At 40.0% G+C, this 20,157-nt stretch overlaps 1 protein-coding gene across 2 annotated transcripts in view; it reads right to left on the bottom strand.

The window, feature by feature from the left end:
• INTS2 (integrator complex subunit 2) overlaps positions 1-20,157 on the bottom strand; it is a 65,158-nt gene that overhangs the window by 33,397 nt on the left and 11,604 nt on the right. For both annotated transcript variants that reach the window (XM_008271192.4, XM_051824719.2), the window contains exons 6-14: positions 19,871-20,001; positions 19,472-19,645; positions 15,789-16,015; positions 14,091-14,216; positions 6,353-6,424; positions 6,153-6,267; positions 4,024-4,092; positions 2,603-2,737; positions 468-644 (exon numbers count right to left, since the gene is read on the bottom strand). In XM_008271192.4, coding sequence (XP_008269414.2) covers positions 468-644; positions 2,603-2,737; positions 4,024-4,092; positions 6,153-6,267; positions 6,353-6,424; positions 14,091-14,216; positions 15,789-16,015; positions 19,472-19,645; positions 19,871-20,001 — 1,226 coding nt within the window. The remainder of the gene's footprint in view (positions 1-467; positions 645-2,602; positions 2,738-4,023; positions 4,093-6,152; positions 6,268-6,352; positions 6,425-14,090; positions 14,217-15,788; positions 16,016-19,471; positions 19,646-19,870; positions 20,002-20,157) is intronic.

The raw sequence follows: 20,157 nt of genomic DNA, 5'->3' as shown, positions 1-20,157 counted from the left end.
GGAGTCCCAGCTGTTCTTCAGATCCAGCTCCCTGCTAAAGCACTTGGGAAAGCAGCAGCAGAATGACCCTAGTACTTGGGCCCCTGCAGCCACGTGGGAAACCCAGATAGAGTTCTAGACTCCAAGCTTTGGCCAGGCCCAACCCCAGCCATTGCAACCATTTGGGGGAGTAAACAGGCCAATGGAAAATCTCTCCCCATCTCTGTAACTCTGCCTTTCAAATAAATAAATAAATCTCTTATAACTAAATAAATAATTCCTCAAAAAATGTTCCTTTGACAAATCACTTAAACTAGTATCATTCTTCCATTTTCACAAGTGATCTGAGGAAATGTAATCTCATTTTAAACTCAAGTTTATCAGAACCTGAAGTTTTGATAGACAAAAAAAAAAAAAAAAAATAGAATAACTCAGAAGAATAAATAGAAGAAAAATAAGTCAATAAATGTAGAAGGACATTATTTTACCCCAATGACTCCTTGGAAAATATTGAGTATCTCCTGTTCTGTGACTGGCTGATTAGTGGCTTCTGGATTAGATTTAGATGCAGGAGTCAATATAGAATTTATGTACACGTCGATCAGAGGAAGTAACTGAGGATGGAGTGGAGTGGAGGTTTCACACAGCTGTCTATAAATCCAGTCCTAAAACAGAAGGTTATAGGCAGTGAATCAATTGTGGCAATAAGAAAACACATGTGAAATCATAGAGGCACAAATGGTTTTATGTGGTGGTGAGTCTATGAAACTCATTATTCATTGTTGGTAGCTCCAAATAGATTACTAAGTTTCATAATTGCCTTTGATTTAAAAATATGAACTACTTTTATATCCTAATAGAAAATATTTTCCAGTGTTAGATGAACCTAAAATAATGAGAAGCTTAGCTATGAGAGTAATCGATTAGTTTTTAAGCAGTGAGACACACAGTCTCAGTCCCTACTATATCTGTATGCAGAGTACGATGTGTCTTGCCATAGAAGACCTCACGGCAGAGAGGAATTTGGGTAGAGGGATAGGTCCACATAGCAAATCCTCAGAACTCAAAGAAAGTAGTTTATAAGCACTCTATAAAGATCCCACTTGACTGTCACTGGATAGAAGACATGTAGAAATGGCAGGTATATATTCACATTCTTAGTTCGTAGCTCTTTTACAATGATAAAAATTAAAAAATGTAGAAGATGCATTATAGCTAAAAAATAATTTCACTAAATCATAAAAATAAGAACAATTAAATGTAATATATTGGTTGGCACTGTGGTACAGTGGGTTAAGGCCCTGGTCTGCAGCACCAGTGTCCCATATGGGCACCGGTTTGTGTCCCAGATGTTCTACTTCTGATCCAGCTCTCTGCTATGGCCTGAGAAAGCAGTGGAGGATGCCCCGGGTGCTTGGGCCGCTGCACACACATCAGCCCAGCTCTGCCCATTGCTGCCATTTGGGGAGTGAACCAGCAGATGGAAGACCTCTCTCTAAATATTAAAAAAAAAAAAAAGGTAATATATCATGCATATACTGTTCATTTTCCTTTGTAAATAAAAATGCCTCTAAAAAGATTCAGATTTCTTTAACTCCTGGGTTATAGCCTTTTCTTAGATTCTTAGATTTTCTTATATCTGCTGGATATAAACAAACATAAAAAATTAAAAACATTAAAATATGTATCAATTTGGGGCCATCAAAGAGCAGCATCACTGCATCCCATGGCAGAATACAGAGTTTGAGTTCCAGTTGTTCCACTTTTAATGCGCCTAGAAACCCAGATAGAGTTCCTGGCTCCTGGTTTCAGTATGGGTCTGTCCTGGCTGTTGTGGCTATTTGGGAAGTTAACCAGGAAACCAAAGATCTCTCTATCTCTGTCTGTCCCTCTCTCTCTGTGCGATGCCTTTCAGATAAATAAGTTTCAGTTTAGTTAGGTGTCCTTGTAACAAATCTACAAATACTGGTCATAGCTGATCAGCAATTTGGCAAGCAAAATGGCAACTTCGAGGGCCAGTATTGTGGCATAGCAGGTTACGCCACAACCTGCAATGACATTATCCCATACGGGCTCTGGTTTGAGTCCCAGCTGCTCTACTTCCATTCTAGTTACCTGCTGGGAAAGCAATGGAAGATGGTACAAGTGCTTGGGCCCCTGACAACCACATGGGAGACCTGGACAGAGTTCTTGGCTCCTGGCTTCAGCTTGGCCCAGCCCTAGCAGGCCACTGTGGCCATTTTGGGAATGAACCAGCAGATGGAAGACCTCTCTCTCAGTCTCTCCCTCTCTCTGTAATTCTGCCTTTCAAATAAACAAATAAAATCTGGGGGAGAAAAAAGAAGAAAATGGCAACTTCTAAGTTTTAATGAAATAGTCATGTGCTATCACTGAAAATTTAAAAGAATTAATAACATTCATTTTCTAACTAACATTTATACTGTTTTAGAAATCTGAAATTAGGTTCCTAATTACCATGGCTACATACATGACTTGTATCACAGCCTGGCAGCACATTTTTCATACCCAAAGCAAAGAGTAAAGGCCCACAAATTGGAACAGAATTAGCTGGGGAAAAAGCATTAACTAGGGCTAAATTTTCAAAATAAATGTAAGGTCATACTTTTATTGACACTTTGTGCTTGGTAAAGGAACGACTCCTGAGAAGCTGGTAAATACAATGGATAGGCAAAAACCCAGTGATGTTGGCACTCAGGTTACTCGTAACAGGGACCCGAACTGCATGAGCTGTGACAACCTAACAGGAAAAAACAGTATTATTACATATGATTAAACCAAATCTAAACTTATTTTTACCAGAGAGGATTAGTAGATAAACTATTAGTACTCAAATGTACTCCCTACAAATGATAACAATTGATTATTTCATATTTTAATTCTTCTGAATGATGAAAAAGCATACATTCAGTGATTTATAAAGTTCTCGATTTTTTTTGCATTTAAACATAGATACATGCACAGCAATGCAAAAAGGTAAAAACTCCAAAAGTAGGCATCTTATAATCTGGGCTCACTGGCTTTGGAGGAGTTACTTTATCATTGGAATCTATTTTTACATGTACAAAATAGAATACTGCTTTACCTGCCTCAAAGGGTTGTTGTGAGGGGGGGAAGTCTTTTAGGAAATGCATTATGTAAATCACAAAGCATCACATAAATATAAGCAGGAATTTTTATTCTCAGGATGACATTTGGGACCAGCGTTGTGGCACAGCAGGTAAAGCCACCACCTGCAACACCAGCATCCCACATGGGCACTGGTTCGTGTCCCAGCTGCTCCACTTCTCATTCAGTTCTCTGTGAATAACCTGCAGAAGGTATTGGAGGATAGCCCAGGCGTTTGGGCCCTTGTATACACATGGGAGACTTGGAAGAAACTCCTGGCTTTGGCCTGGCTCAGCCCTGGCCATTGTGGCCATTTGGAGAGTGAACCATCAAATGAAAGATGGAAGATACATCTCTGTCTCTCCCTCTCTTTTTGCAACTCTGCCTTTCAAGTAAATAAAAATGGATGTTAAGAAAAAAGATGTCATTCATAGACTTCTAAGTGTCTCTCAAAGATTCCCCTCAGGGGACGGCGTTGTGGCATAGCAGGCAAAGCTGCTGCCTACAGAACCAAAATGCCATATGGGCACCAGTTCTTGTCCCAGCTGTTCCTGCTAACAGACTGGGAAAAACAGAGGAAGATGGCCCAAGTATTTGAGCCCCTGATATCCATGTGGGAGATCTGGATGAAGCTCTTGACTCCTGGTTTTGGCCTAGGCCAGCCCTAGCCATTGTGGTCATTTGGGGAGTGAACCAGCAGATGGAAGACCAAACATTCTCGTTCTCTCTCTCTCGTTCTCTCTCTCTCTCCCCTTGACTTTCAAAGAAATAATAAACTTTAAAATAAAAAAAAAAAAAGAAAGAAGTTAAAAAGCAATGGAGAAAGGCTATTCTGTTCTCTTAACATGAAATATACAAGTTTCCCCACAAAGGTATTGTAAAAGAAAAGTTAAATAAATAAGAATAAAATAAAAATACCTGTTCAGTAAATATTTCCTGTGTGAAGATAGTCTTCATTCTGCTCAAGGAGCTTGGCTTAATTACAATCTAAAATAACCAAAAGAATTACAACAGCACATGAAAATCCAATACATGAAGCACAACTTACTCTGGTGCTTTTATTATCTAAAATGGCTGGGCTTATATAAAATTTAGTATTCAAATGTAAGTACACAGGACTGGTGTTGTAGCACAGCAGGTTAACACCCTGGCCTCAAGCACTGGCATCCCATTTGAGTGCCAGTTTGAGACATGGCCGCTCCACTTCTGATCCAGCTCTCGGCTATGGCCTGGGAAAGCAGAAGTTGGCCAGACTCCTTGGGCCCCTGCACCCACGTGGGAGACACAGAAGAAGCTCCTGGTTCCTGGCTTCAGATTGGCGCATCTCTAGCCGTTGCGGCCAATTGGGGAGTGAACCAGCAGATGGAAAACCTCTCTCTCTACCTTTCCTCTCTCTGTTTAACTTTGACTTTCAAATAAATAAATAAAATATTTAAAAAAAAGTAAGTACACACTCTGCTTCAGAAATAATGTCTCAAACCCAACATTAAAGTGTGTTTTCCCTCAGAAACAGAATCAATATAAAAACAGCTTATTAAATTCTATTATTGTCATTTAAAGTCAGTGAAAGGAAATGCATAATTTGATAAATGGAGCTGGGTTAGCTATCTTGTTGTGTGGGTAGTAGGAATACACACCAATACATTTTAATCATACTCACACTATCATGCACCCAAATGAACTCCAAATGGATTAAATATTTAATATAAAATATGAAGCCACAAAAAAAACCACTAAGATAAAATGTGACAAGTTACAAAAACTTAAGGAAAGAAAGTTTCTAAGCACAATGGCAAAATAAAAATCACAATAGAAATATTATACTACATAAAAAGTGATAATTTCTACATAGTAAAAAATACTTGACAAAATCAACTGTAACATTATACTTCACTTTTAAATATACTAAGTAATATAAGATACATCACTGACTTAATAGTAGTTTTTCAAGGAAACAAGGGAGGAGGGGGAACACCATCACATTTACACTACATGCCATTGTAAAATGAATCATGAGTGTCAGTATTGGGTAAAATGCATGTCTTAAAATCAACAAAACATGATTATATAAGGCAGAATGGTTTTCTTTTATAGGGAGAGCCACTGATCAATCAATGAAAGGAAAAATAAAAATTTCTACAGAAAAATTAGGATACTAAAAGAGTTCTCCTCATACACAAAGAAAACAATCAAAACCCATAGATTTGAAAAACTACAGTTTTACTTGTAAACAAAGAAGTACAAAATAAGTAAAAACATTCTTCATCAAATTTACAAAGACTAAGAAAAATGGTAATGCCTAGTAACAGTGGGAGTTTACAAACACAGAATTTCTCATTCAGCAACAGGGACAGTTAAACTGGTGTCATCTTTCTGAAAGGTAATCAGGCAATCCTCATGAAACATCTTATCATAATCATACTCCTTTACTTAGTCAACTTCCTTCTAGAACTTTATCCTAAGAAACAACCTGATAAGCATATGAAGACATAGATGTGTGAGTGCCTGTATGCAAATGAAGGGTCTCAAAAAGCTTCTAAAAAGTGTTTATTAAGAAAAAAGTAGGCATGGATTTAAAAATTTTTGCATCAAAATAAGCTTACTTTTTAATTCTACTTTTGCACATACTTTATGAAGTACCCTCAGAGTTATATAAAATACCACTGTAGGGCCAGCGTTGTGGCAGAGCAGATAAAAGGTACTGGTTGGAGTCCCAGGTGTTCCACTTCCAATCCAGCTCCCTGCTAACAGCCTGGGAAAGTAGAGGCAGTTGGCTCAAGTGCTTGTAGTATAACTGAAATTTCTGAATGACAGAATTAGATTTTTTCTCTTGTTTTGTATTTTCCAAGCTTTCTGTACTGGACATCTATAATTCTTACAAATAAGTGTTCTCCAAGTGCATTTTTTCAGGAGCTCATGATAAAACTTCAAACTATCAAAAAACTAAAATTGCACAAATGAAAACAATCTATTTACTTGACACTACAATAACATGTCCAGCTTAGAAGCACTTTCTTTTAGAAAGAAGATTAAAAAAACAAAATTACCTTCATCCCCAAAGTGGAACACACTAAGTCAATGATGGCACTAAGTTGGTTGCTGTGAAAGTACATGGCCACCAACAATAACATCTCCCCAAATGAAGCAGACACACCTGAAGTGCTGTGAAAACAGAAAAGAAAATACAGCTTTCCAAAAAGAATGAGAAAAGCTTTCTAGCTAACTGAAACAAATCAAGTCGTCTTACCTCTCAAAGTAGGCTTCTTCTTTTATCATCCAACTTAGCCACACCACCATGAGTTGCTCCTGCTCAGGTGTACTACAGAAAACAGACCAGTGTGTTACTGGTTTAAATGAAACAAAACAGCAACTGATTAAGAAAGCATTCTGAAATAAACTTTGGTAGGAATTAGTACTTCCTTTCCTACTTTAAAATATCAAACCAAATTAACTGCTGGCTAAATCAAGCCACTGTCACTCAGATATGAAGTGGCAGTTCCAGAGGTCAAGGATGGGGATCTCTGTTTTCCACAAATCTCAACAGTCACAACCTCTCCAGGTCTTAGTTACTGCATTTGCAAAGTAGAGACACTGCACTTTGTCACATTCCTTAGAAAAGCAAGTATCTTTTGGGATTAAAATGTTAAAAACTTTATCAATAACTGATTTTTTGTTTATTTATTTGAAATGTAAAGTTACAGGGACTGGGGGGTAGAGAGAGATTTTCCATCCATTGGTTCATTCCCCAAATGGCTGCAGTGGCCAGAGCTGAGCCAGGACAAAGCCAGGGGCCAGGAGATTCATCTGGGTTTCTCACATCAGTGCTGGGGCCCAAGAACTTATGCTATGTTCTGCTGCTTTCCCAAGTGCCTTAGCAGGGAGCTGGATCAGAAGTGGAGCAGCCAGGGCTCGAACCAGCACCCATATGGAATGCCTGAGTCTCAGGCTGCAGCTTAACCCATTAAGCCACAATGCCAGCCCAATACTGATTTCATATAGAAAAAAAATCTAGTAAAAAATTCAAGCATCAAAAGACCACAAAATTTAGTACTAAAAAATAACAAGCTACTTCATCTGTTCCCTGAAAAATGAAATTTAATTTACAGAAACCTTGAGCTTAGAATTCAAAATTATAGAGTAATAAATGAGGACTAAGCATGAAACAAGAGGGGCCAGTGTTGTGGTGCAGCCACCAGCGAAGCAATATCCCATATAAGCATCAGTTCAAATCCCAGTTGCTCCGTTTCCTATTGGAAAAACAGAAGATGGTCCATGTGCTTGGGCCCCTGCCACCCACAATGACAGACCTAGATGGAGTTCCAGGCTCCTGGCTTTGGTCTGGCCCAGCCCTAGCCAGTACAGCCATTTGAGGAGTGAACCTGCAAATGGAAAACTTCTCTCTATAACCCTGCCTTTCCAAAAATAAGTAAATCTTTAAAAAAGAAAAAAATATGAGGAAGAAGAAACAAGACAGCCAGAGGCCGGCGCTGTGGCTCACTAGGCTAATCCTCTGCCTGCGGCACTGGCACCCCAGGTTCTAGTCCCTGTTGGAGTGCCACATTCTGTCCTGGTTGCTCCTCTTCCAGTCCAGCTCTCTGCTGTGGCCCGGGAAGGCAGTGGAGGATGGCCCAAATCCTTGGGCCCTGCACCCGCATGGGAGACAAGGAAGAAGCACCTGGCTCCTGGCTTCGGATTGACGCAGCGCGCCGGCCATAGCGGCCATTTGGGGGGTGAACCAACGGAAAAGGAAGACTTCTCTCTCTCTGTCTCTCTCTCTCTGTTTAACTCTGTCAAAAACAAACAAACAAACAACAAAAAAAAAAAAACACGACAGCCAGGAACTCCTGACAGAGAAATGACAGTCCCAAGCAGCTTAGGAGTTAAGAGTTAAAGAAAAAAAAACAGAAATGTTGACAGTATAAATAGAAGACCTCAAATCACCTCCTCCATTCTACACAACCAGGTGAAAATCCCTCCCTCAGGAGAAAAAAGACCGGAGATTATTTTCTGGAGATGGAAAATTTCATGTGTGAAATAACAGACAAGCATATACATATACATGAAATACCATTCTGAAAGTAGGAGAATTCCATGGGAGATTATTTTTTTAAGATTTATTTATTTGAGAACAGAGTTATAAAGAGAGAGGGAGAGACAGGTCTCCCATCTGCTGGTTCACTCCCCAAATGGCCACAATGCTGGAGTTGGGCTGATCTGAAGCCAAGAGCCAGAAGCTTCTTCTGGGTCTCCCATGTGGGTGCAGGAACTTAGCATCTGGACCATCTTCCACTGCTTTTCCAAGCCATTAGCAGGGAGCTAGATCAAAAGTGGAGTAGCCAGTACTGGAACCAGTGCCCATATGGGATGCTGATGCCACAGGCAAAAGCTTAACCTACTATGCCACAGGACCAGCCCCAGTGGAAGATTATATTGCGAGCTGAGTTATACAAACCTTTAATCCTTCCTTGCTAACACTGTTTATGTAACACACAATTATTCTTAGGTGTTTAAATTTAACTGAAAAGTGATCCCTGTTAAATATAAGAGTGGGAATAAGAGAGGCAGGAGATGTACAATTCAGCACATGCTCACTCGGACTTACCCCTAATGGTAGAGCTAGAAACATGCCAGGGGATCCCAAATCAATCCCATCAAGGTGGCATGTACTAATGGCATCTAACTAGTCAAAATGATAAGTTAAGTTCAAAATTGATCATAATGATAGGATTAAGTGCCAAAGGGATCACATAAACAAGATTTAGTGTCTGCTAATAATAATTGATCGAGTTAAAACGGAGAGAATAATCCAACATGGGAAGCGGGATACACAGCAGACTCATAGAATGACAGATGCCCAAAGCACTCTGGTCTCAGAATCAGCCCTTAAGGCATTTGAATCTGGTTTAAAAGCCCATGAGAGTTTCTCAGGCATGGAAAGCCAAGACACTGTGGCAAAAGAATGACCTAAATGAAAGATCTCTGAGTGAGATCCCAGCATAAAGAACGGGCCATCAAAGAAGGAGGTACCTTTCTCTGAAGGGAGGAGAGAACTTCACTTTGATTATGGCCTTGACTAAATAAGGTTGGAGTTTGTGAACTCAAGAGGCTTCCATAGCCTTGGCAGCTCATGACAACAGCCTTAAGTGATTACTGACGTCATAAATAAGAGTGTCAATTGTTAAATCAACAACAGGAGTCACTGTGCACTTACTCCCCATGTAGGATCTCGGTCCTTAATGTGTTGTACTATGCGAATTAACGGTAAAACTACTACTCAAAACAGTACTTTATACTTTGTGTATCTGTGTGGGTGCAGTCTGTTGAAATCTTTACTTAGTACATACTAAGTTGATCTTCTGTATATAAAGATAATTGAAAATGAATCTTGATGAAGAATGGGATGGGAGAGGGAGTAGGTGATGGGATGGTTGCAGGAGGGAGGTTCTGGGGGGAAAAGCCGCTATAATCCAAAAGTTGTACTTTCAAAATTTATATTTATTAAATAAAAGTTAAAAAATAAAAAAAAAAATTAAAAAAACACTGTTTATGGATTTCTAGACAGGCCTTCACTCTCTAGTAGACAGGAGTCTACTCCGGGACTCTGATCAGCCCTGGATGTTGCAGCCATTTGGGGAGTAAACCGGCAGATAGAAGATCTCTCCTTCTCTCTCTCTAGCTCTGCCTTTCAAATAAATAAATAAATCCTTAAAAAAAAAAAAATAAATAAAAGAAAATGTCCTGAAATCAGATTGTGGTAATGGTTGTTTAACTCTGTAAATACAAGGGTACCTCAAAAGATTCATGTGAAAGTGGAATTAAAATACAGGCTTATATTTTATACGATATTTGATATCCATGAACAGTTTTTTCACAATATATATTTTCCATTAACTTTTTGAAGTATCCTCATATACTAAAACACTGAATTGTACACTGCACATGGGTGAATTTTATGTTATTAAATTAGATTGCAATAAAGCTGTTTAAAAAAAAAAAAGCAGAAGAAGACAAAAGTAAGGCACAAAAGAAAGATGATCATTTCAGGGGTAGATGTTGAGGCACAATGGGTTAAGCCCTTGCTTGGGTGCCTACACCCCATGTCAGAGGATCAGAGTTGGAGTCCTACCTTCATTTTTTTTAACATTTATTTATATTATTTGAAAATCAGTGTTATGGACAGAGAGGGAGAAACAAAGGACAGAAAGAGATCTTCCATCTGTCTGTTCACGCCTGAGATGGCTGCAACATCCAAGGCTGAACCAGGCCAAAGCCAGGAGCCAGGAGTCTGGGTCTCCCACATGGGTGCAGGGGCCCAAGCACTTGGGCCATCCTCTGCTGCTTTCCTAAGCACATTAGCAAGGAGCTGGATCAGAAGTAGAGTAACTGGGATGTGAAACAACCCCCACATGGGAGGCCAGTGTTGCTGACAGCAGCTTTACCACAGCCCTGCCCCCCGCCACCTTCATTTTCTATGCAGCTTCCTGCTAATGTGTACCCTAGAAGGTAGTAGATGAATGCCCAAGAACTTGGATCCCGCCATCAATATGGGAGATCCAAATGCAGTTCCAGGTTCCTGGCTTTTGCCTGTTCCAGCTCTCTCTGTTGCAGCCATTTGGGGAGTGAACCAGTAGATACAAGATATCTCTGGGGGCTAGCACTGTGGTACAGCAAGTTAAGCCGCCACCTATGACACCAGCATCCTCAAAGAGCTCCAGTTCGAGTACTGGCTGCTCTACTTCCAATCCAGCTTCCTGCTAATGCACCTGGGAAACACGGGAAGATAGTCCAACTGCTTGGGTCTCTGCTACCCACAAGGGAGACCCAGATGGAGTTTCAGGCTCCTGGCTTCAGCCTGGATCAGCCTTGGCCAATGCAGCCATTTGGGGGATGAACAAGCAGATAAAATATATCGCTCATTCTCTCCTCTGTATGTCTCCCCTCCTTTCAAATAAATAATCTCAACAAAAACAAGAAAAAGATATCTTTGTCACTCTTCTTCCTTTCAAATACATACATAAATAAATCTTTTTTAAAAATAAGCAGGGACAGGCATTGTGGCACAATGGGCTAAACCACCACTTGCAATCCCATATTGTAGTGCTGCTTTGGATCTTAGATACTCCACTACCAACCCAGCTTCCTGCTAAAGTACCTGGGAAAGCAGCAGATGATGTCTCAAGTGCTTGGATTCCTGCTACCTGTATGAAAGAACTGAATAGAATTCTGGACTCCTGACTTTAGGCTGGCACAGCTCTGGCCACTGCTGGCATTCAGGGAATGAAACAGCAGAAGGAAGATCTCTCTCTCTGTCATTGTGCCTCTCAAATAATTAAAATGAATCTTTAGAAATAAACAAATATAAATAAATATATAATTATTAAAGCAAAATATTTTACAAGAAATCACCTTCTACATAGTTGAGTTCTCAGTAGTGCTTTATGCAATAATATAAATGAATATTGATCTAATAAGAATCACTGTTAACTGTACTGGCAAAATGGGAAAATAGGAAGGGTGGTACCAGAGCAGTGGCGTAGCAGGTAAAACCACCAGCTGCAGTGCTGGCATCCTATATGGACACCTGTTCAAGACCCGGCTGCTCCACTTCTGATCCAAGCTCCCTACTAACATGCCTGAGAAAGCAGTGGAAGATGGCCCAAGTCCTTGAGCCCCTGCACCCATGTGAGAGACCCAGAAGAAGCTCCAGGCTCCTGGCTTCCAATAGGCCCAGCTCTAGCCATTGTGGCCATTTGGGGAGTGAACCAGCAGATGGAAGACCTCTCTCACTGTGCCTCTCTGTAACTCTTCCTTTCAAATAAATAATAAATCAATCTTTAAAAAAAATCAAAAAAGAAAATAGGAAGGATGTATGGATATGTTTAGGACAGAATTAAATCCTCATCTTTAACAGTGGGAACTCAACAAGTAATACTTTTTTTTTTTTTTTTTTTTTTTGACAGGCAGAGTGGACAGTGAGAGAGAGAGAGACAGAGAGAAATGCCTTCCTTTGCCATTGGTTCACCCTCCAATGGCCACTGCAGCTGGCGCACTGCGCTGATCTGAAGCCAGGAGCCAGGTGCTTCTCCTGGTCTCCCATGGGGTACAAGACCCAAGGACTTGGGCCATCCTCCACTGCACTCCCAGGCCATAGCAGAAAGCTGGCCTGGAAGAGGGGCAACCAGGACAGAATCTGGCGCCCCAACAGGGACTAGAACCTGGGATGCCGGCGCCGCAGGCGGAAGATTAGCCTATTGAGCCACGGCGCCGGCCCCAACAAGTAATACTTAAAAGAACAAAATCAGGATGTATAAAACACAAATATGCTATTAAAAATTTAGTAGTAAAATCCAAAAGAATCAACCAAGAGGCCAGCACTGTGGCACAGTAAAATAAGCTGCTGCCTAGGATGACAGTGTCTAATGTAGAATGCTGGTTTGAGTCCTGGGTGCTGTACTTCCAATCCAGCTCCCTGCGAATGTGACTGGGAAAAGAGCAGAAGATGGCCCAAGTATTTGGGTCCCCACCACCCATATGGGAGACCCAGATGAAGTTCTGAGCTCCTGGAATCAGCCTGAACCAGCCCTGGGTACTGTACCATCTGGCAAAGGAACCAACAGAAGATTTCTCTCTCTCTCTCTCTCTCTGTGCCTTTCAAAAGAATAAATAAATAAATCTTAATAAAAGAAAGCCACCCAAAACAAGAGAAAGAACTGCCCTAGGAAAGGGGAAACAGAGAGGAGGGGAGTAAGGGCTGTTACTAGCCTTAACAAATCCTGAAGAACTATTTTAACTCCATTAAACAGTGTTCATGGGAAACTCTGATAATGACAAAATGAGACATAAATATCTTTTTATTAAGATACTATGATCATGGGCCGGTGCTGTGGTGCAGTGGGATAAAGCCTTGGCCTGCAGAGCTAACATCCCATATGGGTGCTGGTTGGGAGCTTTGGCTACTCCACTTCTGATCCAGCTCCCTGTGAATGTACCTGCAGGTCTCCTGCACCCACAGGAGATCTGGAAGAAGCTCCTGGCTCTTGGCTTCAACCTGGCCCAGCCTCAGTTGTTGCAGCCATTTGGGGAGAACCAGAGGATGGAAACTGAAGCTCTCTTTTCTTTTCCTTTTCTTTTTTTAAAGTCTTCAGATTTTTTTTTTTTTTTTTAAGATTTATTTATTTACTTGAGAGGTAGAGTTACATGACAGGGATAGAGTCAGACCTCTGTTTCTGTCTCTACTCCTCTCTGTAACTCTGTCTTTCAAATAAATAAAACAAATCTTAAAAAAAAAAAAAAAAGCTGGGGCTGGGAAGAGAGTAGGAGGAGGGATGAGAAAGGGCACAAAGGAACCACTGGACATGCTTGTTTTCTTGACTGGAGTGATAGTTTCCTGGGTGTGTGTAGATGTCCAAATATCCAATTGTACCCTGGCTGTACATACAAGTGACTGCCAATTAAACCTTAAAATGGAATAAAGAAGCCACATGGCTCAGTAGCTAACAACAACAACAACAACAAAAGATACTATGACTATCCACACCTATGCCAATTTTTGTAGTAAGCTTTAATCTAACATCATATATGCACTTGTTAAAAATACTTTGCTTGCTTTCTTTGAAAGAGAGAGCAAGAGAGAGGGAGAAACAGAGAGAGATCTTACATCAGCTGGTTCACTTTCCAAATGGTCACAACAAGCAGGGTTGGACTAGGCTGAAGCTAGGAGCCTGGAACTCCATCCTGGTCTCCCACGTGGATGGCACAAAGACAGGTGCTTGGACCATCATTTGTTGCTTCCCAGTCACACCAGCAGGGAGGCAGATCAGAAGCAAAGCAGCTGGGACTCAAACCTGCACTCTGATATGGGATGCTGGCGTTACAAGTAGCAGCTCAATTCGCAGTTCCACTACACTGGCCCCTATTCATGCATTTTAGTAAGTAAATAAAGGCAGACCTAGAAAAAACAGAGAGCAATTTATATAGTAAGGTACCTGACAAGTGTAGAAAAGGCCAGCAGCATACAAAATGAAAGTGAAACAAAGCGAACCCCAGCTGGTGTAGCAGGAGGACGGCTGGTCATCAACTGGAGTAACTGTTCAGCTTCTTCCTCAGTCGGTCTGGAAAGGAATACATTATTAGGCTTCACTTTTTTAGGTAGGGATAAGAAAGCATGAACTTCCCATCAGTTTTACTTTTCAGATGAAAATTTTTAATTTTATAATGATACCTCACTAGTTACAAAATCTTTGCCTTCTTAAGTTGTTCAAATCAAAAGCAATGGGGCCAGTGTTGTGGTGCAGCAGTAAGGCACAGCTTACAATGCCAGCATTCCATAGTGGAGTGTGGTTCAAGCCCTAGCTGCTCTACTTCTGATCTAGCTCCTTGCTAAAGCACCTAGGAAAGCAGCAGAGGATGGCCCAAATGCTTGGGCCCCTGCCACTCACAGAGAGAACTAGATGGAGTTCTGGGCTCTGGTTTCAGCCTGGTCTAGCCCTACCTATTACAGCCAGCAGATGGAAGCTATCTTTCTCTATCTCTCTCTATGTGTCTGTCCCTCTCTCTTTCTCTGTCACTTTGCCTTACAAATAAATAAAATGAATCATCAAAAAAGAAAAAAGTGTCGAGAAATTGCAACTGCAGGGTTAATCCTCAGACACAAATATAGGCAATCCTCATTTTGCCCAGTAGTGTTGGACCATAAAAATGACCAAGCAAGCTGAAACCATACAACATGATTTTAATAATGAAGGGTACAAACTACAATTATTTTCTGACCTTTAAAATTGTCAAAACACTCTAAACTCTGTCAGTTATAATGCATGGAGATATGGAAAACAACAATAAAACTAATAATTATACGACACTCTGTAATTGAAAACATTACAAACAGTGGGAATTAGAATGTTTTATTCCTTTGTAAAATCCTCATTGAAGAGTGGCTTGAATAGCCATTGCCTTTTTCATTTCATAATTTATAATACACACTAACCATCCTCTCTGTGCCTTGGTGAATTGTCATACCCCTTCTAAGTTTGGGTCACCTCCCAAGAATTTATCCGTTATACTTTTACTCATGAAATAGCAGATAGCTCTTTTAATGTGAAATTTCTGCCAGTATCACACCGTCTAGGATACTATCATTCTTTTGTCACAATCACTTTTCCCATGACTGTAATCAAGTCTGTCTTCACTAAGTTCTTCTGGCTATCTATCTAGTCTCTCACATGGTGGCAGTGTCAACATTCTCAGTCATTTCTTCAGTTTATGTTTGATTTAAGTGCCATTTTTGGCTTGTTGCTACATTCATATTGCACAATTTCTTTGTTCCATTATCTGTTATAAATGATCTCATAGATCATTCACTACAGTCATGCAGGACTGAGGTAAAATCATAGGTATCGTCATACTATCATTAGAAGTGGATAAATTTCTCTGGCCCCTCTCATATTTACATAATTCTATTTATAATCAGACTAAAATAGATTAATTAATCCTTGTTGGGAATGATTGACTTTTTATTCTTGACATAGGCCAGCTCATGACTTTTTATTCTTGACATAGGCCAGCTCACTATCTTAGTCAAATAAAAAACCCAAATGTTCTGAATAAAAGGCCCTTGGCTCACTTTCTTTAGATTAGAAACAAGAAAGTAAAATGACAAGAAGGTAAAATATCAAATTATTGAATACTTGAGTCCAGCGATCCCCATCAAAGCACAGTACAGACGTAAGAGCGCACTGGCTTTCACCACATGCTCTTCTTTCAGTCCTGAATACACAGACACATTGGGCTCCATGTCCACATCAGCTTCTTCCACAATGCGGGTACTTCTTACTGTGGGAAGAATGCCCATCAGCTCCAGAAGCAGCTGCCTTCTCATCTGCCAAAGGACAGAACTACTGGTCTCTTTCTTTCTCTGCAAGAAATGGAAATCACAAATGGAAGAGAGCACGGAGCATTAAAGAAGCTCATGCAGCTAATGCACACTTTCAGAGGCAGCAAGCGATGACTCGAGTCGTTAGGTCCCTGACACCCATGTCAAAATCCACCCACATGGATTGAGTTCCTGGTTCTAGAATTTAGCCCTCCACCCACTGTGGGCATCTGAAGAGTGAACCAGCATAAAGGAGATCTCTGCCTCTCAGATAAACGAAAGTATCTAAAGTTTTAAAACAAATATAAATTTAAAAAGCAACCTCAAACAGAGCTCCCCATTTTAAAGATTTATTTACTTATTAATTTGAAAGGCAGAGTTACAGAGAGAGGGAGCAGAGAGACATCTTCCATCTGCTGGTTCACTCCCCAAAAGGGCACAATGGCCAGAGCTGGGGCAGACTGAAGCCAAGAGTCAGCAGCTTCTTCCAGGTCTCCCATGTGGGTGGCAGGGTCCCAAACAGTTGAGCCATCCTCTACTGCTTTCCCAGGCACAACAGCAGGGAGCTGGATCAGCATCAGAGCAGCCGGGTCTTCAACCAGCACACATATGGGATGTCAGCATCACAGGCAGCACCTTTATCCACTACGCCACAACATCGCCCCCAGAGAGCTCTCCATTTAAACACCTGACGTTGACCCATTTGAAGAGGCTGCCTTAACTGCAAAATCCCATCTGAGCCAATAAAATAGCCTCCAAATCCATGGGTTTGAAGAATGTTCTATTCATTCTTATTTGGATCATTTGCAAAGACTAAATGAATAGCAACTTGAATTGCATAATATTTAAATCATTCTTTCAAAAACGCAATGTAGTTTAGCAGAAAGTACTCAGAATTTGAAGATAAAAGACCTTAAATATCAACCTTAAGCTTTACTATCAGATGATCAGGGACTTTTCAGTAATGTAGTCAACCTCTCTGACCTCCAATTTCCTTAGTGACAAGGAAATTAATACTTTATTAATATTTACCCTATAGAGCTCTTATAATTCAGCATTTCCAAATTCATAAACCCCACAGGTCCTTAGGAAAGGATAACGTCTTAGTTATCTCTTACTCTGCAGAGCCTAACACTGTATCTGACATGTAGCAGGCACTAAATGTTAAGCAGACTAATAAAAGAAGCAAAGAAAACAAATATGAAAGCAAGTCAAAACTATAGGGAGCTGTGGCCGGCACTGTGGCATAGTGGGTTAAGCTGTCACCTGCAGTGACAGCATCTCATGTGGGCGCTGGTTCGAGTCCCAGCTGTTGCACTTTCAATCCAGTTCCCTGCTAACGCGCCTGGGAAAGCAGCGGAGGATGGCCCAAGACCTTGGATCTCTGCACCCACATTGGAGACTCAGAAGGAGCTGCTGGCTCCTGCCTTCGATTGGCCCAGCTCCAGATGTTGCGGTCACTTGGGGGAGTGAACCAGCAGATGGAACATCTCTCTCTCTCTCTCTTTCTGCCTCTACCTCTCTGCAACTTTGCCTTTCAAACAAATAAATAAATCTTTAAAAAAAAAAAAAAAAGACGAAAACTATAGAGAGCTAGGCAAATATTAGCTGTTTATTATTCTTAGAGGGTTTCTAAGCAAAGTATCATAAACCAGCTTGAATAATAACATTAAATTCAAAGGAGAAAGCTTATTGCATACAAAGGACAATTGCTGCAACGTATATACATAGCCAGTAAAAGGTTGAAGAGATAAACCAGATGTGGTACATACAAGGGTACTTCAAAGAGTCTGTGGAAAAACGGAATTAAATTATAAGGCATTTGGCCTGCAGTTTAGACGTCCATGTCCCACAGCAAAGTTAAATAGGGTTCAGTGCCCACCTCCTCCTGACTCCAGCTGCCTTCTAATACAGACCCTGGGAGACAGTGGTAATGGCTCAAGTAATTGGGTTTGTAACACCTGTGTGGAAGCCCTTTTGCCCCAGCCTAGCCCCAGCTGTTGTAGACATCTGGGGATTAAACTACTGGATGGGAACTCTCTTTTTCCTTCTCTCTCTGCCTCTCAAATAAAAGAAAAAATATTTAATAAAATATAATTTTTTGGTGTAAAAAATTTTAAATCTATGCAGTTATTTCATAACATGTATTTTTGTGACCTTTCAAGACTATTCATATTCATGAATTTAAAATATTTCTTGCACCAAAATAAACTTACCTTCTAAATTTTTATTTATTTGAAAGGCAAAGAAACAGAAAAGAGAGAGTTCCCATCCTCTGGTTCACTCTCCAAATACAGGCAACGGCCAGGTTTTGGCCTCACTAAAGCCAGGGACCCAATCGCTTGAGCCATCACCACTGCCTCTCATTAGCAGGAAGATGGCGTCAGAGCTGGAGTTGTGTATCAAACCAAGGTAATCCAATACGAGATGCAGGCATCGTAACTGCTGGCTAAATGCCTATCCCTAAACTTTTCTTCCAATTCCATTTTCCATGAAATATTAGAAGTGCCCTCATACATATAATGGAACTTTATACACCCTTAAAAAGGATGGAAGTTTTGATAATTGCTACAACATGGAAAAATCTAAAAATATTCCAGACACAAAATGACAAATAGTCTATGATTATACTCATATGACGTACCAAAATCGGTATAATCTAGAGACTGAGAGTAGAACAGGGATTACCAGAGGTACGGGGAAGAGAGCTATAAGCAGTTTATTATTTAATGGGTACAGACTTTCAGTATGGAATGATTAAAATGCTCTGGAAATGAATAGTAGTGATGGTTATACAACACTATGAATACAGTCAACGTTGTCACTGAATTGTACACTTACGAATGATGAAATGGTAAATATTTGTTTTGTACATTTTATAATAAAATATATTATGTATATATATGTACACACATCATATATATGTTAAAATTACAGAACAACTTATTCTGAAAATCTAATGCAGCAGTCTTGTGCAACTCAGAACATGAGAGTTCCCTAAAACTCTTCCAGAGGGTCCAGAAAGGCAAAAACATTTCCTTAATGATCTAGTTGTTTGTCATTTTTCTCCCATTCTCTCACAAGTGTACAGTGTACTTTTCCAAAGACTTCTATAAACTAGGCTTGATGAGATGTGGAAAACTCTAAATAATGCCATTCTTCTCACTAAACTTTTTTGGTTTTGGAAAATATAGTTACTTTCCACTAAAAATATGTTATATTAAAAAAGAAAGTTATGTTCATATTTAATAAGATTATTCTTCTTATGTGAATTAAGTATTTCCAATATTTCAGTTTCAATCTCCAATACAGCAAATTTCAATATCTAAAAACCATATAAACAAAAGTTCTTTCATACCTTAGAGATTTTTAAAAATGTAAAGAAGTCCCAGAAACTAAGTTTGAGAACTACTATCACATCATTTTAAAGAAATTTTGCCCTCATAGTAATCATCAAAATATCCTGATCTTCTGCCTCTACAAATTCTTAACCCTCACCTGCTGTCCATTTCGGATAAAAGTTCCAAACCAAGTCCGGACTTTCGCATTTGTTCCAAGAAGCAAACCACTAACAAAACAAACCAAGTCACTCACTCCATCTTCACATGCTTCATTTTTAGTATGATCCAATGTCAAAGCCACTCCAAGACCTGGCAAGTGACATTCTTCTACCTAACACAACCAAGAAAACAAATTAAACTCAAGGTCATACAACAAAAGATGAGGAAGAAATTCAGAGGAAGAAATCTCACAAACATTAAAAACTCAAAGAGGAAGATAACTCCCCCAGAATATAATTCAAATTCCCAACACCTACAAGATTCCAAAGGCATCTGGAGAAAAATTCTTCATCCTGATAAAAAGGCCTTTGTCTCTTAAAAACAGCAGGTTTCTTACCACCATGCCGCGGACCTTGAGAGCCTGAGAAGGATTCATTTTACATAAGAAGCGTAAGGCATCTGTCCTGCGCCTTCCTCCGAGACTTTCTTCATCTTGTCGTTCTCCATTTTTGATCAGGCCTCTACAAACTAAATATGTAAGAGTCCCTATTACTTTAAGTTTCATAAGTAAGATGTTAGAAACCATTTTTTTCAGCCTTTAAGAATCAATAATTTATGAATATCAGACACTAAAGGAAAGATCAGGGAACATGAAAGCACAGCAATAGAAATGGTCAAAATGAT

This window comes from Oryctolagus cuniculus, chromosome 17 (assembly GCF_964237555.1).
Source record: "Oryctolagus cuniculus chromosome 17, mOryCun1.1, whole genome shotgun sequence".
NCBI classification, from domain to species: domain Eukaryota; kingdom Metazoa; phylum Chordata; class Mammalia; order Lagomorpha; family Leporidae; genus Oryctolagus; species Oryctolagus cuniculus.
Note: the sequence above shows the minus strand (reverse complement) of the source record. Positions and strands in the feature narration are given on the sequence as shown.